Source organism: Henckelia pumila, chromosome 3, assembly GCF_033568475.1.
Source record: "Henckelia pumila isolate YLH828 chromosome 3, ASM3356847v2, whole genome shotgun sequence".
NCBI lineage: Eukaryota > Viridiplantae > Streptophyta > Magnoliopsida > Lamiales > Gesneriaceae > Henckelia > Henckelia pumila.
The window spans coordinates 165,846,635-165,871,318 of NC_133122.1; the positions used below are offsets into that span (position 1 = coordinate 165,846,635).

The 24,684-nt window shown below is 35.6% G+C and overlaps 2 protein-coding genes and 1 pseudogene across 2 annotated transcripts; 2 read left to right on the forward strand and 1 right to left on the reverse strand.

Annotated features, from left to right (window-relative positions):
* The first annotated feature begins 1,812 nt into the window (after positions 1-1,812).
* Positions 1,813-7,833, forward strand: LOC140886334 (pentatricopeptide repeat-containing protein At5g48730, chloroplastic). The gene is made up of 3 exons (XM_073292871.1): positions 1,813-2,175; positions 5,791-6,197; positions 7,020-7,833. The coding sequence occupies exons 1-3, from the start codon at positions 1,867-1,869 to the stop codon at positions 7,696-7,698; spliced, it is 1,395 nt and encodes a 464-aa protein (XP_073148972.1). The 5' UTR covers positions 1,813-1,866; the 3' UTR covers positions 7,699-7,833.
* Positions 7,834-7,956: 123 nt separating this feature from the next.
* On the forward strand, positions 7,957-13,698 carry LOC140886335 (uncharacterized; annotated as a pseudogene).
* A 2,122-nt stretch (positions 13,699-15,820) lies between these two features.
* Positions 15,821-17,416, reverse strand: LOC140892023 (UDP-glycosyltransferase 87A1-like). The gene is made up of 2 exons (XM_073300750.1): positions 16,936-17,416; positions 15,821-16,849 (listed from the first exon to the last, which is right to left on the reverse strand). Exons 1-2 carry the CDS (start codon positions 17,408-17,410, stop codon positions 15,960-15,962), a joined length of 1,365 nt encoding a protein of 454 aa, XP_073156851.1. The 5' UTR covers positions 17,411-17,416; the 3' UTR covers positions 15,821-15,959.
* Positions 17,417-24,684: the final 7,268 nt, after the last annotated feature.

Sequence of the window (24,684 nt, forward strand, 5' to 3'; positions counted from 1 at the left end):
AGTCTGGTAATATACCATGCCACAATTAATAACGAGTTTTAATAAATTTTATGATCACAATTACTGAATATTAAATACATTGTCATGCACTCTAGATGATCGGAAAAATGGACTGTCAAAATTTCTAAATATTTAGGACTAAATTGAGAACTCCGAAATATTTGAGAGCAAAATAAGAAATGATCAATCATCTGGGACTGAAGTGAGTATTTCATTCATTAATTTTCATGATTAAATTGACGAAAAGATGAACTTGGGAAATTTTTTGAAACAGTTATGACTAAATCGAGAACACCAAAATATTTGAGACCATACCAATAAATTGGTCAAACATATTAGATTGAACAAGGAATTTAAGGTAATAATAGATTAATTTTTTTCCCAAACGACATGTTGAATGATCGAGCAAATACTACCACGAAAAATCAACTAAAATATATCTATCAATTAAGCTCGAATAAATCGCAAGTGCATGAGTCAAGTAATAATTTAATGTACAAAGTATGAGTATCGTCCCACAGAGATTGATATATGACAAATTCACCTCAAGTATAATTCGTTAGTTAATTAAAATGAGATAGAGAATAAATTATTAAACTAAAATAAAAGGATGAAACAAATGAAAAATAAATAAATTAAGTTCAAAAAATAAATAAACGATTGTTAAGATCTCGGTTCACCTACCCCTTTAATCTTTTCTAACGATTGAATTTTAATTCTCAAGCCATGTTTTTGACGGAATTCTTCAATCTATCAATATACTTTGTCGAGCTATATTAATCTAATTAATAAATTACAATAACCAAGTGTCTTTGCGTTTTTTAATAATTGCAATTGAATTAACGAACCATGGAATTATCTAGCTTTCAACCTATTGGACTATGACTATCAACATCTACCCAACCTCATATGTCTATGCAAGTTGTAGATCCATGGATTATATTACTCTATCATATTATAAAATCTTCTTTCGATATCAATTAGCATATAAAATCACTTCTAAGTTGATCAATCTCCAAAGTTGCAATAAAATCAATAATATAATCAAGAATGCATAAAAAACCAAATTCAATCTTGAAGAAGAAGTCAAAACATATTTTTGGGGTAGGATCTTCTAAATCCCAACAAATAGAAAAGAAATAAGAGAAAATTTGTGTTTGCAGTTCTTGTTTCCTCTTGAGTTCTTCAAGTTTTGGCTCCCTCGCTCACGTTCTTCGTTCCTTGATGGCGGCTCCTTGGCTGCGTGAAAAAGAACCTTTGTTGTGTTATTTTATCTTTTTTTTTTATATGTTCTTGAAAACTGGTCAAATAAAGCCCGAAAACTCGCAAATTTTAATTTTCAAAATTTTCACACTTTTCTCCTGTCTGCGTCGCGCCTAGGCGCCCAATTTTCCTCCCAGGGGCGCTGGAGCACCCCTTCCGTTTTCTTCTCACGGCGCTGGGGCACCCATTTGCACCGCTAGGGCGCTCCCTGTTCCGCCTAGGCGGAAAAAATGTTTTGCCTAGGCGGAAAAGGTTCTATCCGAACTTTCGAAATATGCCTTCCCGAGCTCCGTTTTTCGTCTTTTACCTACAAGAAGTCTTAAATATGTGAGTAGAAACCATAAACCTCAAAAACACGAATTTTGGACATAAACACGGAATACTAAAAAATCTATGCCGATAATATGCCAAATATTGTACTCATTTTCATGTAAATTCCAACTTCTATCATTAAATTGATTTCCTTTTCTTTGTTTGTGTGTAAATTCTAATTTATGGATTCTCACTAATAAAAAATTATCAAGTTTGACAAGTAAAAGTAAGATGCTCTCAGTAGTTCCTTGTTCAAATCCAAGAACCAAAACAGCACAACACATTGGGACCATGGTGTACCTCAGCGGAGCTACCACTCCATTACCATTGCCCTGTTATCAACATACCGAAATGCCGAGCAGGCCCAGGCCCGACCCTCAAGCAAATGATCGCACGAAGAAGCTGAAGGAGAGAGAATCGCGAGAGGAAACAAACAGAAAGATTGGTTCCCAGAAGAGCATTTCAATCATTCTGAGGAGGGAGGCCACAAAAGAAGTCATTGAAAAGAAGAAAGGAGGTTCCAGGAAACTATTGCCCAGAACTGTTCTGGAAGCCCTTCACGAGCGCATCACCGCTTTGCGCTGGGAGTCGGCGCTTAAGGTATGTTTTTTTCCCCTCAGTTTCCGTCTGCGGCATTTTGATTTTATATGCGTTTTATGGTGTAAAGTTTCAAATAACTTTGGTGCCAAGGCTCGAGAGGAGGTTATATCAGTTTGCTTAGTTTGATATTGTTAAGCTTTTCTGGAGCGACCCAATTCAGTTCCTGGGTCAGCCAAGTGGATTCCTACCATGTTAATTTACATGATATTTCAACTATTTGTGGCAGATGATAGATTCCTGGAAGTTGAGCGAACTGATGTAATCTCTACCAGTTATGTCTCTTTAAGTTCTTGCGGTATTTACGCTATATTCTTCATTCATTTTATTAAAGAAAATGGGATTAAAGAAATGAATCCTGAAGGAACAGACGAGTATTTTGGAAAAAGGACTACAGGGGGCCTTTCTTTTCATTTCTGACCCTCTTTCCGATTTTCTTTTCTTGAGCTCCAGCGAACCTGGAAAGGAATGATGAAAAAGAGATAAAAACTGAACTTACATGGAGTTTGGGTTGTCAAGGGATTGTTACCTCCGTTGGTTGATAGCACTGTTTCTTGACAGAACTAGGTTGCATCTAATGTTTGCCGTTTATGATATGAAATGTTGGTATAGTTTCCATGCTTTGAGGTAATGTAGAACATATTAAACTTTTGTTCACATTAACCTTTTGTTAGCCGATCAATGGATCCCGATCAAACAACATTATCATAATTCCTGCTGTAGTAGCTGGAGTAGAAGATAGTTATTATTATTATTTTTTGGTATTTGGATGCCGGTGGGGTTAGATGACCGTGATAATTGAATATATAGGCTTCTTTTAGTTTCTAAGTCAAAGGGTCTCATGATTTTTTTTTTATTTTGATCAAAGGGTCTCAATATAAAGGTGGTTTGGCCTTTTCAAGAATGACTCATTTTTAAAAAAAATGAAAACACAGAGCTCAACTATGATTGTGTTCACCTGGTTTGGAATCCGGACATCCAACTATGACTGTCCTCACCTGGTTTTGAAACTTGGGCATCCAATTCCAGGTGATGAGAGACGATATTAGCACTAAACAACCACAGTTGATTATTAGTATTAAAAAATATACACACACTAAATTGAAAATCAGTCGACCAGTTTGCATGAAATGGAAATTAATCGACATCAGTCCACATGAACTACAAATCAGTCGAGATGAAGTGAAAATTAGTTGGCAGTCGAAATAAAGTGAAAATGAATCAAATACAGTCCACAAAAGTGAAAATTAGTCAAACTTAGCATGCTCAGTCGATATTAACTGAATATCAGTCGACATCAGTTGAAATGAACGGAAAATCAGTCGACCTCAGTCCACATTAACTAATATTCAGTCTTACATGAACTAAAAACAGTCGAAAACCAGTTCACATGAATTGGAAATCAGTCCATATGAACCAAAAATCAATCAAAATTGGTCTATACATGACTTTATTAAAAAATATTCAACAAAAGAATGGAAAATATGCATGACATCGAATAAGAATTGGTTGTAAGAAAAAATGCAGATATATGGGGAATAAGAAAAGGAAGAGACAGAAAACATGTATAAACACGCCACCTGATATTTTAAGTGATGGGTAACATAGTCTTTTTGGATAGAGACCTACTTTTTGAAATAAAACCAAAAAGTAGATGGATGACATTTTTGTGCAATTTGTTGGCAATGGTCTCCGATTGTGATTCAGGAGGAGATGGAGAATATTTGTGGCCTGCTTTTGAAGTGCTTGAAGATGAGTAGATGCTTAATAAATCAGTAGCTGATTTCTTACAAATTTCACAACAATTCTGATGGTTGTAGAATAGATATTCTAGTTACGGTTATTTTGTAGCCTTGGAGGATATGATCGAGTATCATTATGTTCTGCAATTGCGAATTAAGGACTAAATGTGGTTTTCAGTTTGTAACATTCATTTGCACAATTGCATGATGTAGACATTGAAATTTAGACACCTTTTGATATGATTCTTGTAAGTATGAGAAACGCAAACACGAGTACATCAAACACGTGCCCTTGATTCCACAAACAACAAGAATTCATGCGGAAACATCCCTATCTTTTTTGATTCAAGATCGTATTCTCACCTCTAGAATCAAAAGATCTAGCAACAAGACTAACAAGATAACTTGGATTCATGCGGAAACTTCCTAGTTGGACTAGGTCTCCTTATACAAGATAACTTGGATTCTACACAATAACTTATTAGATAGTTAATAACTCAAACAACTTTGGACTCAAAGACTTAAAATTTGAAATTTTAAAGACTCCAAACTGAAAATACTAGACTCCAAAAGATCTGATATTCTTGGTCTTCATGTATTTTATCTTTTTGATTTTCTTGGACTTCCTGGACTTGAAATCTCGCCTATAATGCATACTTATACTAGAAAACCTATCTAAAGTAGTTATATGACTTTAAATATGATAAATCTTGGCCCATATCAAATACTAATAAAATAAGGCCTAAAATAAAACTAAATACATTAAATTGAGGCTCTTAACATAACAAAATATGACTTTAACTAAATTACATAAGAATCAAGCCAAATAATAAAATAACTTGAATTTCCAAGCATAATCTTTTGAGTTCTTTAATTTCTTCAAATTTTCAATCTCTCGATCTTCAATTTCCATCTATCATCTTCAATTCATAGGAATTAAGACTCTTGAAGTTTCCACCATTAATTTGATTGTTGGTCATAGTGAGGATCACATCATCTAATGACCTAACATGGAAAGGTTCTTTGATCTTTACAGATTCCTTGCCTGCTATTTCTCGTAGCAACTCTTAAAGAGAGGAAATTATAGTACACTCAAGTATTTCGGTAACAAATTCATTGTGTGCATAATAAACATCTTTAATTTTAAAACGAGAAACGAAGAGAAGCTTGCTTAATTTGTTTGGGCTTTTGATTCAGCTCAAATTTGCATATATGAAACCTTTACGAGGTACTTTCTAAGTGGAAAAATATGATCTTGATTCTACATGAGTACAAAATGTGGGGGTATGTAAGGTATTAAGTCTTGTCTATACTCTATGGAATTAGTTGTTTAACTGTTGGGGTGAAGTAAGAGATTAGAGCTTACACGATTCAGTGTGCCCTAAATCCTGTTTTGGCCAACTTTGAATTTATCGGAAAAAAGGGACTTGAGAAGTTGCGGCATTGAAAATTGTACCATTCAAATAATAGTGTGACTTTGATCGACGACAAAGTTGTTCAACCCAGTTTTTTCAATACCTTGAGTGATTTATTGATAGTACCATGACAATCTCTGTGGAAACCATTGGATTTTGAAACACAAAAATCTTGCGGGCATTGCAAGTCAACTTATGTATTTACCATTATTTTGTTCACTTTCATTTTAGAATACTAAATTGTTTTATTATTGTCTGACAAAATTTCCCTGCAAATTTCAAGTTATACTTCATCGTACTAAATTGAGAACATCTCTTCGGAGTGGCTGAAATGCCTATATGGACTATTCATAACCATGTTCAGTAAAATAAAAATTGATATGTTGTATTTGTCACTCTTTGGAATTCTATTTTTGATTCTTCGGAGCGAGTTTCAATCGGTCTCTGACATAATGATTCAGGTTTTTGATCTCCTTCGAGAGCAACTATGGTACAAGCCCAATTCTGGTTTATACATAAAGCTGATTGTCATGCTTGGCAAATGCAAGCAACCCGAGAAAGCTCATACATTATTTCAGGCAATGCTTAATGAAGGATGTGTTATGGATCGGGAAGCTTTCACTGCTCTTTTGTCTGCCTACAGCCGAAGTGGTCTCTTTAAGAAAGCATTTTCTATTCTTGAACAGATGAAGAACACACATGACTGTTCACCTGATGTCTTCACTTATTCAATTCTCATAAAGTCATGCCTTCAAGTCCATGATTTTTGTAAAGTTAAATTACTTCTTTCCGACATGGAAGTTGAGGGGATCAAACCCAACACAATCACATACAATACTCTCATTGATGCCTATGGAAAATCAAAAAAGTACACTTTGTTGTCCATTTACTACTTTATTCTCAATTTGGTTACACGGAAAAATAATACTTCAATCTAATTCAGTTACATGAAAATTTAAAAATTATATAAATATAAACTATGGTTCTCAATGATAAGTATATGATAACACTAAGACAATAGTGTACAATATGTTGGTTACATTTTTTAGGTTGGTTTTACTCATCAAATTGCATTTTACGACTTGTTAGGCTCAAAATTTTTCCCTGCATCCCTAGTTCTGTGTGGACGTCTGTGTCAAACATTCTAAATGTGGCGCCTTCGACCAAAGCATGGCTTAGTGATTTTGACTTACAATATTATCACTGGCTATAATTGAAATTCTAATGACAATTGCTTGGTTTTACAATTAACATTATAGTTAATGTCACATGTGCAATTATGATAATTGCTAATGGATTAATAGGAGGGAGATTAGTGGAGCTTCATATTTGCCTTTGTTAAGTGTGGTTGCCAATGGGTCAATATTGACAAAATTGCGCTTAAACTATTGTGCAACTTAAAAAATTTGAGTTTTATGATTATGTCTTCTTGTACATGGTCGGTCCTACAAATTTTCAAAAGAACACTTTTGCAACAATATTTTATGTGTAATGCATCTAGATTTCTCATTGTCTTATTTTCTGCAGCCTATAGAACTGAAAATGGTGGGATTTGGTTTCCTTTTTCCCTTGTTCTTTCTTGCTTTCTTTTATTTTTAATCCCAAAAAGTTATAAAATTGTTTTTGTTACCAGATGGTTTGTTTTTTACTTATAGCATTAAGAAGATTTTGCATCTTCTGTTCCTTGTAGGTTTGCCGAGATGGAATCATTACTCACGCAAATGCTAAGGCAACAAGAGTGTGAACCTGATGTATGGACCATGAATTCGACACTGCGTGCTTTTGGTGGTAGTGGTCAGATTGAAATGATGGAGAAATGTTACGAGAAGTTTCAAAGTGCTGGCATTGAACCCAACATCAAAACGTTTAACATACTCCTTGATTCTTATGGGAAAACTGGAAACTATGACAAAATGGGAGCCGTAATGGAATACATGCAAATATATCACTTTTCATGGACCCTCGTCACTTACAATATCATCATAGATGCATTTGGGAAAGCAGGGGATATAAAACAGATGGAATTTTTGTTTAGGCTGATGCAGTCTGAGAGAATAAAACCAAATTGTGTTACACTTTGTTCACTTGTTAGAGCTTATGGGCTGACCGGTAATGCTGAAAAAATTGCAGCCGTTCTGAGATTTGTTGAGAATTCAGATGTTACTCTTGATACAGTGTTTTTCAACTGTTTAGTGGATGCTTATGGCATGATGGGTTGCCTTGCAGAGATGAAAGATGTGCTTGAGATGATGAGAAGGAGAGGTTGTATACCTGATAAAATCACATATAGAACCATGATAAAAGCATATTCAATTGGTGGCATGTCAACCTATGCCAAGAAGCTCCAAAGTGAACTTGCTTTATTATAGATTATTTCCATTAAAAAGGAAAAAAATCGTGAATATATCCATTAATATAACATATTGAGTTGGTATCATGGATATTTATGCACTTTCATGATGCTTATAGTGCTGTTTTTGTGTAATAATCCTTGTTAATCTTTATGTTACATGTGTCACCTGTTATCTTATCTTAATTACTTGCTATCGACTCCCATATACTACTCTGAGTTGGATGTACGATATCGTTTTTTTCATATTAATGCTGGTTTACAGAAGTTGCTATTAACATTATCAGTAAACCTATGTTGGTTTTCCTCTGGGCATTGTGAACTCGGAGGTCTAGGGATGTTTTGCTTACCTTGTCTGCTTTTGTTTTATATCTCATTGCGCATAGCTTTTCTTCAGAGGAAATTTAGTTAGTGTTTGGGAGAGCATTTTGTAAAGGAAAAGCTGAGAAGTGTTTTCTAGATGCTCTCCCAAACACTACCTTAGAGGTGTCTGATTTAGCTTATAAACCACTTTAGGAGTTTGAAAGATTGTTAGTTCCCAAAATTTGTTTAATACAAAATTTTTGAAAGAGATTACAAAATGTCAAATTAAGTTGTTTGGCAACATAAATTTTATTTTCCAGTTGTTTTCGGTAATTGTTTTAATGCTTTCAGTCTCTAGCTTATTGGGAGAATCATCTGTAGAGTGGAATGCAGGGCTTCTGGACACCGCTAAACATATATAAGCTATGAATGTGGTGCAAAAAGCTTCTGAAAACATTGTCTTTTGTGGCTTCCGGAGATATCCTTGCCTTAAGGGATTATATTTTTACAAGTCATCAGGATGGCAAAATAAGAATTTGGAGATTCTTTGGGGGAGAAACGAATATACTATAGAGTGTGAAGGGGACCGTAAACTTGCCAACATCCTAGGATTTTCTCACAAAGAACCATCATATATTGAGGGTTGAAAGGATACCCAATTCTGCTATGGGTGAATATTTGGTGGTCAGCCGTTTACAAAAAACTAGTAGAAAGCACTGGGTGAAAAAACGCTGATGCAGTCGAAACGGTTGTAAGTTTTACGGATGAATATAGATAAACAATTTATTCATATCTCAATCAATAGCAAATATAGTCACATAGTTTTAACCAACCATAACTTTTCAATCCTTTCTTTACTTGATTGTCAGTTCATTTTCTTTTTGATATGGTCTTCACTTTTTCTTTTTATTATTCTTCTTTTAAAATTTTCAATGCTCATCATCTTCGATTTTTCCATGGGGTCTCTGTATCGTCAAATTTGTTGTTGATTCTTCTCTTCGGCAATTGAACTTGTTTTTTGCTTATAGACTTTTTTGTATGTTTATTGGAGTCGTCGGTGCTCTGGCTCTTTCCTCTTTTTTATTTCCACACCTTGGACTATCATGGACAACAAGTCATTTTTGTTTGTAACCGATTTCTCTAATTTTAAAAGAAACTTGTGTGGTTCTTTTCTTGGTTCTCTAAGGCTTTCTTCGTATAACATAGTTTTTTTCCCCAGGATTAGTAGGTGGAGTTCTGTTATTTTACTTCTCTTGTTAGAATAGGAAATTTAAATAAATATTTTACCTTACTACTTGATGTAATAAACTCGAGCAGCATATAAAAGATTCAACAACTTCTTCAATCAATGTCATTCAAGCAGTTAGATTTGCGTCCTCGATTACAATTGAAAATCTTTTATCTCTGATAAGAGAGATTTTAAATTTGGATAGTGTATGCTATAAAACTTTTTAAAAAATATTATTCTTTTTAAAAAAAATCTAAACATGGTTACCATGAGTTGAGCTATCAAACAGGCTAACTCATGGAGGGACGGGCTCCAAGGTGGGTTGAGGGTTAGGCGGGCCGTTCTAAAAAAAAATTAACAAATATGAAAATCCTTATGATTAATTAAAATTTTTATTTCAAATATTTATAAAAAAAAAATCAATAAAATTCCTAATTATTGATTTCACGCTTGTATTTATACTAAGCAATTAATGTAAAAAAAAAAAATTCACAACTTTTTGAGTGTGATCAGTCCAGCAACAATGTGCATTGGAAGTGTGGGTCGATTAATGAGCATTGGGGGGAATACAATGAACAGTTGGTGGATGAGGATTTGCTGTTTGCAGGTGCTGTTGGGTGATATTGGTGGGAGTAATAATGCTATTGGAAAAGTTTACGCCGTTGTGGGGATGGAGGAAAGTTCCGAGGCCAGGATTGCAGTTGGGAAGTATGGTTATGCTTGGATTGCAAGGAGTGTTTTGGAGGAGGAAGCTGTGAAGAAGCTAGCCTAGATTTTTTGTGAAAGTATTGGCAAATGGTGGAAAAGCCCATGGGGGCAGATAGGAGGATTGTGCTTTCTTTCAATTTGCTAAATTCTGAACCAAGCAGTTGGATTTATGACTGGTAAAAGAGTCTGCTTAGTGTCATCTTTCGTGATTATCATTCAGATGCTGGTAAAAATTTTCAATTGTCTTACTACAGTTTCTTCGTTTTTATGATGAAGCTATTTATGGATATTGTTCATTAAAATTATGTTTTCGCACAATTCTGATAATGTGTCCAATTGATTTTATAGATTCATCCCTGTGCTATATATTCAACCTTTCTTCCCAAAGACATTTGCTATGTGATGATAACGTATTTGGGGGAACGTTACAAACAGATATGCGACGGTGTCATGGGAATGGTCCATAGTCTAGTTTTAGTTGCATTCTTCTATGAATTTATCTTGTTTAATAGGGATTTCCAAGATGCTCACGTGAATATCTTGTCTCCTATAATTGAGGCTTTGAAGCCTCCGGCAGATGTTAAAGTGGAAAGTCAGGTCGTTCTCATGCTTTTTTCTTTTTCTTTCGACATTGCGTCATTTCATTAATCTTTTAAATGAAGCTTATGGAATCTGTATAGCTTACATGTGTTTCTATTGATATTGTTGAACACAACTCTTTCCCTCAATCTGTCATTCTTGTCAGACATGCAGGTCTTATACCACATTCCGAAGTCTTCCTTTTTGTATTGAGATGAACAGTTGGGCAGTTATATTTTCAGTGCGAAAGATCTTCAGTTCTTTGTATGTTCATTCAAAACTTTCTTATGTGAAAAGCTTCCTGGAATAAACATCGTAAGTGATTAATAAATGAACTTTAACTAGTAGGTAAGTTGGATTTGCTTTAAGTCCGTTGGTTTCTGCACCGTCATTTCTGTGTTGTGAGTCATTCTTGATACTGTCGATATGTAGGTAAATTCAAACGAGTGGCATTTGGATACATCAGTTGCAGCTGGCGGGCATTAAAACATCTTGCAGTTTGTGGTGTATAATCTTTATTCATTATCTTTCGTGATATCTCGTGTTCTGTTTTCTGTAGAAACTATTCTCCTGTCTAAGCTGTCTTTTATCATACTCTGCATTTCAGTGTGGAAGCAACTCAAATGTTCAATCCCCTAGTTATTTTGTAAAACAATTAAGAAACTAAAAAATCAGCAGCAAGAAAATGTGCCTTTTAGAACTTCAGATTATTCTCTTTAAGAAATAAAACAATTTTCAATGTTTTGCGCAAACACAAAACTGATTCTAAGATAAGCACATAAAAAGGCCCCCGCTTGATGGTACTTATTTATTCTTGTATCCTAACTCAATCTAGTGGGTTTACATTGTGAATTATTATTGTGTGATCTTCTCTGGAGTCTATTGAATAATTGCTATTTGCTTTTGGTTCTTACACCAGATATGTACCATCTGCATCAGAGTGTCCACTTCTGTTGCAGCTACAAATGGATAAATTTCCATGACAAATGGCTTTATATCTCCAGTGAGTTGAACTTTTACTTCACTGTTTATCTTTTATGTTTTGTCTAGCACAGAATCTCAGCTCTTAAAATGTCAACATGTAGATGTGGGGAAGTGTTTTAGTTTGGAACCCTCCAGGTTGTTTGAATGATACAAATATAGCACCACATGGCAGATATAAAATATCACCTGAGGTCAGTAGTCTTTATTTGCGAGGACTCATGAATTAAATGAAGTTGTTTATCATTGTTTGATTTTCCTCTTCATGTTATTGAACAATAAATAACTATGGATAATCTAATCCTTGTAAGGCATGCTGACTAGATAGCTGTGTTTTCATATCATATTTACTTCAATTTTTGATACAAATGTCTAGATCAAGTACAAGGTGTGAAATATAACTTGTGTACATTCGGAAGCAGGATTTGAGGAAAATTTTTGAAGTGTTAATTGGGCAGTTGCGGCAACTCTTTGGTGATACATCAGGGCATTACAAATTTTGGCTAGTGAAAGGGGTTTTACGGAATGGTGAGAAAACAAGTCTGTTGATGGATAAAATGGTGGTAGAAGTTGTTTGATTTTATGCTTAATATGCTTTTTTGTCTATTGGTGCTTAAAACACACATAAGAAATGAAGAATCAATATCCTTGATTCACATACTAGAAAAGAATTTTCTTCAGCTTTATGGTGTCGGTCAAAAGACAACCAATGGAAAATGGATTGTTTTTTTGCGATTTAGATTAGATGCCTCATCGTAAATTTATATTATACTTGATACAATAAAAATTTACATTTGGAATTTTTTTTCAAGGTTTTGTTTAATGGGCAACCAAGTTCTAATGTTTAATAAAAAATTTTGACTTTGATGTATAGCTTTTAAATTGTTGATTGATTGGGATTTATTTGTCTATCTAGAGGTGAAACTTAAAACTTCTTCAATTAAGCTTATGAAAATAACTTGTGTGCTCAAAGATAGAATCAAATACTTGTATGATCTCGTAAGTTGTTAGAATCTTTTGGGAAAAAATTAAAGCTTAATCAAGTTATCTGGAGGCAGTGAACGAAAGTAACTTAGAGCTTCTTCATTTAAGCTTATAAACTAGAACTTGTGTGCTCAAAAGTCTTATCAAATACTTATTAGAACTCAGACTGCTGGAACATATTAGAAAATATTTTTTATTTTTTATTTTGAAAAGGTATTAGAAAATATTAAAATCACATGAAGTGTGCGTTAGCAAAAACAGGCTGTTCAAATTATTGTAATTTTGAACAGCTATTGCAATTTTCTTACTGGAAAAAGAATTTTAGGATTGCAATTACTCCTGAAGGAGCTTCTGATACACACTCACATATACGTTCTAGTGTTCCCGTTTCTTCATTTTAGAATATCACCTCAATCTCTGTTTTCCTTATGCTGATCTCTTAAGATAACTATGATTGTGTGTGTGTGTGTGTGTGTGTTTTTTTTTTAAATATATATATATATTCTTCTCCACCAAAGCAAAATTGCATTTCTTCTTATTTCCTTTCATTATCCTTTGTCTTTTATTCTTCTCTAGCCAGCTTGCCAACTCACACTGATTCGCTAGTGGAACAAAAATAGTGGGTACTGGGGATAGGGAGGACTGGTGAAATTTCATTATCATGACATAGGTGCCACAATAATTTTGTTGGTCAAACTATTCAATGGTTTTAACTGTAGCTTTCAACCATCGGAGAGACATGTTTTGTATCAGAAGCTCTTTACTAAACCAAGGGATTCTACATTTAAGTTCCTTCGTGGCATGAATGAGCTCAACCAAATGCCTAAACATTTAACTATTTATCCTTTTTGATGCACATATTTTTTACATCAATGTCTGTTGGATGTTTGATTGCTACGGTGCCTCTTTGGACACTGTTGGCTTCTGTATGTTTTGTAATTCAGGGAATTGGATGTGTTGTCTCGGCAACACACTTGTTTTAATCTTCTTTAATGCTGCACAACTCTTGGCTCACTTTCTCGATTGGTGTGTCATCTGCTTTTAACTTTCAAATTTTAATTTAAGCAATACGATATAACCAGTTTAAATGTGCAGGTGCAGTCGCTTCTGAGAATGATCAGTAAGGATGAAATAGGAAAACAGGTGAGTGTACCTTAGCATGTTTCCGAGATAGGGATCATATTAATTCATCTCAAGATTCATTAGTTAAGAAACTGATTTTTGGTTCCCTTCTGAGGCTGATTGATTAATCTAGTACTATTCCAGTTTATATTTGGGTCGTGGTTGTATAATCATTGGAGTTCATTCATTTTACATGAGCAGGTGAAGTTTTCCCCTGAAGCTGCAAAGTTGATCTTAAGCATTGTGTCACATGGAGCTTGTGATGCTTCAGCTGGTGTGAATTTATAGTCGGTGATGTAGTGAAGAAACATCTTTTTCCGTTTTGTTACACATCCGTTCTTTTGTCTATCAGTATCCTCGATAGTGGCAAATCTTTTGCAGAAGATGCATTCTATCACCCGTCTATGATGTCTGTGAGCTACTATTCATTTGAGCATTGCTTTGTTGTCTATTCGGTTCGTTCCGTGACACTAACTGATTTTTTTGTAAATTCTCTGGTGTCCTTATCTTGTTTGATGATAATGAATGCTTTATTTAAGCATTCGAGATTTACCATTGCAAAACGTTAAAATTAAGAAAATAAGTGTTACGGAGTGATATATAAAAATGTTGTCTTTTGCTTTTAGAGCACTCTTAATGCTTGACAATTGGTGGCATTGCTGTGAGAATTAACGCTGTACAATAATTTGTAAATGGAGAAGCAAAACAGTAAAAATAGTAGCAACTACAAACAACATTGACATGTTTGATTATACTGGCAGCGATTTCGTTAGACTGTTTCTTGTCATTTATACCAAACTATCATTCTCCCAGTGAGGTCCTCTATTTGGTATCAAGTTAGGCATCATTAGTAATAGAAGCCTCGTGGAAATTAGTTTGGTGTTTTGACAAAGGATTCCGAAAAATATTTTGTGGGATTAAGAAGATATATGTTAGGTCAGGTTTCGGGAGAGGGGTTTAGGTGTGCATGGCTAATTGTGTCAGAAATTGTTTGAAGTTGAAAATAAATCTATCTTGAACTTTAAAACAGTGTTTTGTTTTGTAATACAATATAATAACATATTATATTTGGTGAGTGACGAATGGTTCAATGGATGGTAAGTGGTAGCGATCAAATTGGAAGATTTGAAAACAAGGATAATTGTATTTTAGGGGAAATGGAAGGAAAATGAGTGAATAATTTTGATTTTATTTTTGCCTGCCGGAGATGGCAAAGGGATGCGAAACTTAATCCGCTCCGGAACAATAAGCATATTTGCTCTCTTGTTTAAACTTTTCTGTTGGGTTATAACATATAAAGGCACCAAAAACAAAAACACATTCATTATGATTTTGTTTTTATGGAAGATGATCTCAAAAGTGAAAACCTGTCGTCTTATAATTAACCTGTTCCTCTTTTTTGACGGTCCTTCCTCTTACCAGTTTCACTGCATGTGATTCTTGCGGTCCTCAAAGAATAGAAAAGATACAAGCAATAAAGAAATAGATATGAAGCATGGAAATCAAAATTAAATTAGTTTCTTATTGAACAAATATGATATTCATACAGAGGTTTGAAGATTTAAGCTCTTGGATGCTGTGAGTGCAGGTTCCTTTTACATTTTCATCAGTCATCATGAAGAAGTTTAGTGTATGTCGTCGGGCAGCAAATCATTGTGTAAGTTCTAGATATGTTGGCTCTTTATTTGTATGAAAATTTTGATTGCATGAAAACTATCTATGTATCACGTCTGAAGCTGTGAAATATGCCAAGGGTTAGGATGGTGGATTTTAGAAAGATTTCAGAAATTTTCTCTAGTTTACTTCATGCTAAGTAACCTAGGTGAACAAAAAATTTCGGGTTAGCGGGGAAAATTTGATTAGAACTGATTTTGTTCGGAAATTTGTTTCTTTGTAATAAAAGGTTTCGGTTTACCCATGAACCAACTGATTGATTTGCGTACAAAGTCTTTGTTACATAGTCTGGGCCATTAGTGTGTTTTTTGTTTGTCGTGTAATCCAAACATGGCCTGTCCATTGTCGCTTCAAGGAGGAAAGGCCTAGTGGGAACAAATTTCTCACCTTCAACGACTATATTGGGAAGATGTAAATTTCAACCCAAAAATACAATTACAACTACTTTTCAATTAAATCAACCTCCAACTTTTCAAAGAAAAAAAGAATCAAACACAAAATTTTGAAGACACTTTCAACTAGATACACAAATTGAGTTCCAATTGCTTTCTTAGTTTAGAAATACCACATAGTTGAAATGGAAACTAGCATATTATGCTATGTGTTCTTACAAGATCAATGTGATTATTGATGAAACATAAATTATACAACAATTAATTATGAAGAAATAATACATCGTGGACAAGCATCCACGCTGATCTTCACTTGTGCGATGCAATATCATTGAGAAACGAATCGAGATTAGTTTTAGACGTCCCTCCATCTGAAATCGCCACAAGTGTTGTTTGTTGAAGCGCTCTTGCCCTTCTTGCCATCTCCTTCCTCTCAGCACTTTCCAAATCCATGAACCTCTTTACGAGCCTAGCAATTTCTGTGCTTCTCAGAAGATCTCCAGATCCCACACCTCTCTTGGCATCCAACCCGATCTTCCAATCTTCAACTATGTGCTTACGGATCGTGGTCTGATCCATTATTATCGGAAAAGCAATGATTGGCACACCAGCAAAAATACACTCCATAGTAGAATTCCATCCACAATGCGTCCAGAATCCTCCCACAGAAGGGTGGCACAAAACCTTCAACTGTTCACACCAAGGCACTACTCTCCCTAAATGGCCACATTTTCCTTTTAGCCTCTCGGATTCGCCACGAGCCACCCACAAGAACTTGACACAACTTTCGCGCAACCCATGGGCGATTTCATCCATTTGGGCACTTGAAACAGAAAGAAAGCTTCCCAAGGATACATATAACACTGAACTTGAAGGTTGAGTGTTTAACCAACCGAAGTAGTCATCGTGATCGTTTTGGTTGGTCGAGAAAGACGTGGCTTTCTCAAGATTGAAGTAAGGTATTGCTGGGCCAAACGTGTATATAGGGAATGCAAATTCACGTTTTAAAGCTTGGAGGACATCAAGTTCAAGGTCCGAGATAGAGCTGAACAAGAGATATTGGGCTTTGCATACGTTGGGAAAAATACGGAGCGCTAGATCGAGGAGGCGTCCATCTTTCATATGGGCGATGGACGGAATGTCTGCCAACCGAATTGAAGGAATGCCAGGGATGTAATCCACTCGTTCTTCCCCTCTTTCTGCCTCGCATTCGACATATATAAAACATGATTGATCGTAGAAATTCAAGATTAGCAAACTAAAAAAGTGAGATAAAAAGACTCACCAGATAAGTCAAAGGGATGATGAGGTTTCCGAAGGAGGAGGTTAAAATGGTAAAAGATGGAGAAGACGGAAGCCGGCATAGGCCAGAGAGAAGCGACGGGAATATTCCTCCGATTGCCTACCTCAACTGCCCAGTTCAAGAAAGTATCCGCAATGATGATGTTGACCGTGAAGCCAAGCCGGTCGAGCAGCCGCTCAAAGGGCTCCCCCATCATATTCTGAGTAGCCCCAACGAAAGTGGGCATGTCGGCGGCGCGGTGAAGCTCTGACGGAAGGACATTTGGGATGGTGGCAAATTGGATGTTATCCGGCTTCTCTTCGGAGGCGATGAATCCGAGCCACTCCTCCGTGACCACAAAAGTGATGAGGAGATGAGGTTGTCGGTTGGTGAGCAGTTTGCAAAGGTTCATCATGGGATTTACATGACCTCGACCGGGGTAGGGGACGGCCACCATCCTCGACTGGCTTCCTGCCATCACAACTTTCTGTTTCATTGCCAGTCAACATCGGTATATATATATATATATATATATATATATAATATTGCCTTTGCTTTGGGACTGAGACAACACAGACGGACAAAGGACGACTTAGCTTTTCATTAACAAAATTATAAAATTTTCTAAAATTTTGTTAACGAAAAGCTGAAAAGTGTTTCTTAAAAGCTCTTCCAAACACTATTATAGTCAGTCAATGGTTGGTGAAATGGTTAATGAAACTGGTGGTAAATAGGGATTTGTACGTGTACATGTTACCCTCAGGATAACACCCAAAAATTGATCTGAACGAATCATATCAGTTTGCAGATCAAATAATATGATCTGTTGATTTAATCTGGACCGTCCAGATCAGCTTGGGGGTGCTACCCTGAGGGTAGCATCGACCCGAAAACAATTTTGTTACCATTTTTAAAATAAAATATGGATGAAAATCAACAATAAATAAATAAATACACTTGGTCAAACTTCATTTTCAAAAAATAACTTTATCAACTATATTTTAATATATATATACAATTTTGCTATCCTTCCCACTCATCGTGCCCACCATGAGGTGACATTCAACTATTGGATGTGATGAATTGTGCGTCCAATAGTTGAGTGCCACCTCATGGTGGGCAGATTATGTGGGCACGGTGGGTGGGCAGGATATCAAAACTCTATATATATATATTAGCATATGTATTTAATGTATTTAAATGCACTTAAAAGACTAATATTTTTTTAAAAAAAATATTTGATCAATATTATTTTGTTAGTTGTCCCACTAAATAAATAACATAGCTCCGTTTGGACGTATACTTGTAAAAAAACTATATAAAAATATTTTTAGAACAATTTTTATAAAATATTTTAAAATTTTTTTTAAAGAATAAATACGTTTTTGACAACTATATTATAAAAAGGTTTTAATAGATAAAAATTGTGTTTAGATACCTATTTAAAAAAAACTGATTTTAATGTTGAAAATAATTAAGAAAGTGTTTAGACAACTATTTTCTAAAAACTTTTAATATTAATTTTTTTCTCATTTTTTATTTTTTTGTTGGAGAGATTTTTTATTTTTCTTCATATATTTTTTATATGGTTGTGATTGATTTTTTTTCCTTTTTTATTTAGTGCATAATTAAATATATGAAAGTTAAACATACAAATTCTCATTTAAAATGGTGAAAGCGCGCACACACACACACAAAAAACATAATAAGTGCATTAAATGTATAAAACTTAAAACTTACATTCTCATTCAAAATGTTAAAAGTAAAAAAAATAATTTCTATAAAAAAATTATAATAATAAAATTTTTAAGGAATTAATCTCGATGCACTCAACATTCTATTCACTATAATAATCTGACGATAATTCCATTGAAAGATGGAACAATGTGATGTGTAAATTTCTTCCAATCTGTTTTGATTTCCATCATTGCCTTCATTTCTGCCTTCATGCTCCTTGTAAATCTTCATTTGCAAACTCACAAATAATATCATCTTCCAATTGAACTTCTTTAACAAAATTATGGACAAACAACAAGAAATTACAAAGGATATTTGGTGCCTTAAACTGCAATTATTCATCGGTCCCATTAGGAAGGCAAAATGACGCTTCAAATATCCAAAACTTCTTTCAACCACATTTCGTAAAGAAGAATGAATGTGATTGAAAGTTCTTCTTGAGTTTTTGTAGCACGACCTCGACCAATAATGTTTGGCATGCGATATCGAACACCACGAATTGGAATCATAAATCCTGGCATAGTTTTATATGCTGAGTCAACCACATAGTATTTACCTAAAAAATTTTATTTGATTTGAGTGGGTTAATTTGGGTTTGACACGACTAAGTGCTACCAAATTTTGGCGCCATTGTCGGGAGGCATTGTTTAATTTATTTGTGTTTTTGTTTTATTTTTCTTTTCTCCAGTGCTTTTCTTGTTTGCTCATGCGTGCAGGTGAATCTTCAGAAAAAGAATTTTCATACGATCCTGAGATAGAGAGAATTTTTCATCGAAGGATGATATGAATCTTATGTATGAAAGGCAACACGATTTCAACGAATCGCACCTCAATTCGATAACAAAAGAATTCAATAATGTTGTCCCGACTTTGAAACAAGTAACATATTTTGGAATCTCCACCTCTAGTTGAACCTGTAACTAGCAACAGAGAATTCACGATAGAAAACAATCAAAGATTCAATTAGACCTTCTAAGGAACCTGTCTTTGACAACCCAATTGAAAATCGATTGAAAAACGCCACAAAGCTATGAAACTTTGATAAGTTTGATTTTGGGTAAAGCAAAAGCTTTGATAAAATTCTAAAGAGAATTTTGTATTGAATAATCAATAATCTGAAAATCTTAGTTATCATTAAAATAATGAATGTTGTAGTATTTATAATACAACCCAAAATATTAAAAGATAACGCAAAATAAATCAAAAAGATATCAAAGATATCTCCTAAAGTTTCCTAGTAGGAATAAAAGACCTAAAATAAACAAAGTAAATCCAAAATATTAAAAATCCCGAACACACACACAAAAACCTTCGGTGCGTGTAAAAGGGCATGGCGCGGGCGCGCCGAAGTTGCGCAGACAATGGCGCGGGCGCGCAATAAGGTAGCGCGGGCGCGCCGAGAGCTCGCAAAACATCATCAATTTGGCATCCGTAAGCGCGGGCGCGCGATCATGAGGCACGGGCGCGCTTCTTCTTCGCAAAATAATGGCGCGGGCGCGCCTTGGCTTCGAGCAGGGTCTTCAATTTCTTCACTTTCTTGACCTCTTTTGACCTCAATAAGATTATAACTTCCTCCAAATTAAATATCAAGAAATCCAACGCCCTCTTGTGTCTTCAACAACAAAGATTGAAGTGCTTCTTTTAACTTCTGAGCTCGGCCTCTCGTAACCGGTCCTCGTGGTATCTCCAACAGATCCTTAGTCACTTGATCAACATGCGAGTCATCCATGATCGCATCATCCTTCCCTTCTTGAAAAGGATTTGTCCTCAAATCTTGATCATCACCTACATCAAACGGAGATAAATCAGAAACATTAAAAGTAGCACTGACATTATACTCACCTGGCAAATCTAATTTGTAAGTGTTGTCGTTGATGCGCTCCAATACTTGAAACGGTCCATCGCCTCTAGGTAGAAGCTTTGAGCGCCGTTTTTCAGAAAACTGCTCTTTCCTCAAATGCAACCACACCCAATCTCCTGGTTCAAACACAACTCTCTTCTTTCCCTTATTTGCTTGCTTCGTATACTGCAAATTCTTTTTCTCAATGTTCGCCTTCACTTTTTCATGCAAATTTCTCACAAATTCCACCTTTTTCTTACCATCCATGTTAACCCTTTAACTCATAGGCAAAGACATCAAATCCAACGGGGTTAAAGGATTAAAACCATACACAATTTCAAATGGTGAAAAATTTGTAGTAGAATGCACACTACGATTATATGCAAACTCAACAAATGGCAAACATTCTTCCCAACTCTTCAAATTCTTTTTAATTATAGCACGCAACAAAGTTCCTAACGTTCTATTAACAACTTCAGTTTGACCATCCGTTTGAGGATGACATGTAGTCGAAAACAGTAGTTTAGTACCAAGTTTGCACCATAATGTTTTCCAAAAGTAGCTCAAGAAACGAGTATCTCTATCAGACACAATACTCCTAGGCATGCCATGCAATCTAACAACTTCATTAAAGAACAATTCAGCAACATGAGAAGCATCATACGATTTATGACAAGCAATAAAATGAGCCATCTTAGAAAATCTATCAACCACAACAAAAATTTAATCCCTCCCCTTCTTAGACCTCGGTAGTTCTAAAACAAAATCCATAGAAATATCTACCCACGGTTCACTAGGAACGGGAAGTGGAGTATACAAACCATGTGGATGTTGTCTAGACTTTGCTTTCTTACAAGTCACACATCTTTCACAAATTTTCTCAACATCATGCTTCATATGTGGCCAATAAAAATGTTCATGCAAAATTTCATAAGTTTTAGCCACACCAAAATGTCCCATTAAGCCACCTCCATGTGATTTCCTCACAAGTAATTCACGAATAGACGACTTAGGAATACATAACTTATCCTCCTTAAACAAATACCCATCATGCATGAAGAATTTATCTTTTGGACCATGCAAACATGACGCATATATCTCACCAAAATCAAGATCACTAGTATATAACTCTTTCACATACTCAAATCCTAAGAATTTAGAATCTAGAGTAGATAAAAGTACATACCTTCGTGATAGAGCATCCGCTACCACATTTTCCTTCCCTTGTTTGTATTTGATAACGTAGGGAAAAGTTTCCACAAACGCCACCCACTTAACATGCCTCTTGTTTAGCTTTTGTTGTCCTTTGAGATGCGTTAATGATTCATGATCCGTATGAATCACAAATTCCTTTGGCCTCAAATAGTGTTGTCATGTCTCAAGTACCCTTACCAACGCATAAAACTCCTTGTCGTAGGTAGGATAATTCAAGGACGCCCCACTAAGCTTCTCACTGAAGTAAGCAATCGGTTGCCCACCTTGCATCAAGACACCTCCAATTCCTACACCTGACGCATCACATTCAATTTCAAAAGTGTTAGTAAAATCAGGTAATACGAGTAAAGGAGCATTAATTAATTTATGCTTGACAATATTAAAAGACTTCTCTTGCTCCCCGCCCCAATGGAATGAAACGTTCTTCTTGATCACTGCAGTCATAGGTGCCGCCAAAGTACTGAAATCTTTCACAAATCTCCTATAGAAACTTGCAAGACCATGAAAACTTCGAACTTGACCAATAGAAGTAGGTGTTGGCCAATCTCGAATTGCACTTACCTTGTCCTCATCAACTCTGACACCTTGGGAACTCACAACAAAACCAAGAAACACAAGTTCTTTTGTACAAAACACACACTTCTTCAAGTTAGCATACAATTGTTCAGCTTTTAGTGTGATTAGCACAATTCTCAAATGTTCGACATGCTCATCCAAATTTTTGCTATATACCAAGATATCATCAAAATATACCACAACAAATTTTCCAATATAAGCACGCAACACATGATTCATCAATCTCATAAAAGTGCTAGGTGCATTTGTTAGTCCAAAGGGCATAACCAACCACTCATACAAGCCGTATTTGGTTTTAAAAGCAGTTTTCCACTCATCACCTTCTCTCATCCTAATTTGATGGTAACCACTTTTTAAATAAATTTTACTAAAGACGCTAGAACCATGCAACTCATCCAACATATCATCTAGTCTAGGAATAGGATGCCTATACTTGATGGTAATGTTATTAATGGCTCTACAATCCACACACATTCTCTATGAACCGTCTTTCTTAGGAACTAACAAAACAGGCACAGCACACGGTGACATGGACTCACTCACAAAACCTTTATCTAAAAGTTCACTTACCTGTCTTTGCATCTCTTTTGTTTCCTCCGGGTTGCTCCTATACGCTGGACGGTTTGGCAACGCACTTCCGGGCACAAAATCAATTTGATGTTCAATACCCCTCAAAGGTGGTAAACCTTGAGGCAAATCCTCCGGAAATAAATCTTCAAATTCCTACAAAAGAGAAACAACAGTGCTCGAAAGATTTTCGGCTATATCACTTGTGTTAAGGAGAAACTCCTTATAGAAAATCAATTCAAGTGGAGTATGCACATGTAAAATTTCTCGCAACTCACTCTTTTGGGCCATAAATATTTTTTTATCGGCCTCTTTCCTCTCAATTTTTTTTTTCATCTTTTTTTCTCTCAATATTTTTTTCTAAGGTCATCTCACTTTTTTGTTCACTCTTTTTTTCGGCCTCTTCTTTCTTTTTCTTTTTCAAATGGTCCTCCAACACTTGCTTTGGAGTCATCGGTAACAATACAATAGACTCCTTTTTCAAGGTAAAAGAATAACAATTTTTAAAACCGTCATGTATCACCTTTCTATCAAATTGCCACGGACTACCCAACAAAATATGACAAGCTTGCATAGGCACCACATCACACAACACTTCATCTACATATTTACCAATGGAAAACGGTACTACCACCTGCTTATGCACTCTCACCTCCGAGCTATCATTAAACCACTGCAATTTATAAGGTTGAGGATGCTTTATAACAGGCAAACTCAACTTTTCCACCAGCTCATAACTCGCTACATTAGTGCAACTCCCACTATCAATAATAACACTACATACTTTGTTATTCACAAAGCATCTAGTATGAAATAAATTCTCCCTTTGAGTTTCTTCCTCCTCCTTTTGTTGTACATTCAACACTCTCCTGGTCACTAGCAATTCTCCAACCACCGCATCATATCCCTCTTCATCAGGATCCTCCAACGCAGGCATACTATCATATTTATCATCCTCACTCTCTGACTCAATCTCACCACCAGCATTCATAATCATAATTTTTTTATTAGGACACTGACTTGCAATATGACCAAGTCCTTGACATCTAAAACATTTAATATCCCTAGAACGAGTATTAGTAGTTTTAGGTGTACCTTTACCCACTTATTTTGGTGCCTCCAATTTGGTGTCAAATTTTGGCTTGGATACCGACTTGTTGTTCTCCCGTTTTGCAACGTTTGGACGCCAAGGAGTCGACGATCCTCCACCGGTAGGAAGTCGACTAGCTCCTCTCCTCTTGAGCGCTGCTCCACCTTCATGGCCATCTGCACCATCTCATCCAAATCAAAACAGTGGCGAAGCTCCACTTGATCTTGGATTTCTCTATTCAAACCGCACAAAAATCTGGCCATTGTAGCTTCATTATCTTCCTCAATGTTGGCCCGGATCATCGTGGTTTCCAACTCCTTGTAGTAATCCTCCATGCTTCTTGGACCTTGCTTCAGAGTTTGTAATTGCCTGTACATGTCACGATAATAATAGTTAGGCACAAACCGCTTCTTCATGACACGCTTCATCTCCTCCCATGTCTCAATAGGCGGCTCTCCACACCTTCTTCTAGTGGTCACTAATTGATCCCACCAGATTAACGCATAGTCTACAAACTCAACCACTGCCAACCTCACTTTCTTAAGGTCAGAATAGTGATGACAATCAAACACAAACTCCACACGCTTCTCCCATTCCAAATACGCCTCCGGGTCAGACTTCCCATGAAACGCTGGAATTTTCATCTTAATACTACTAATATTTCCATCCTCCTTACTGCACTCCGTATGTTTTCCTTGTACTGCTTCTCGCCTATGTCTAACCTCAT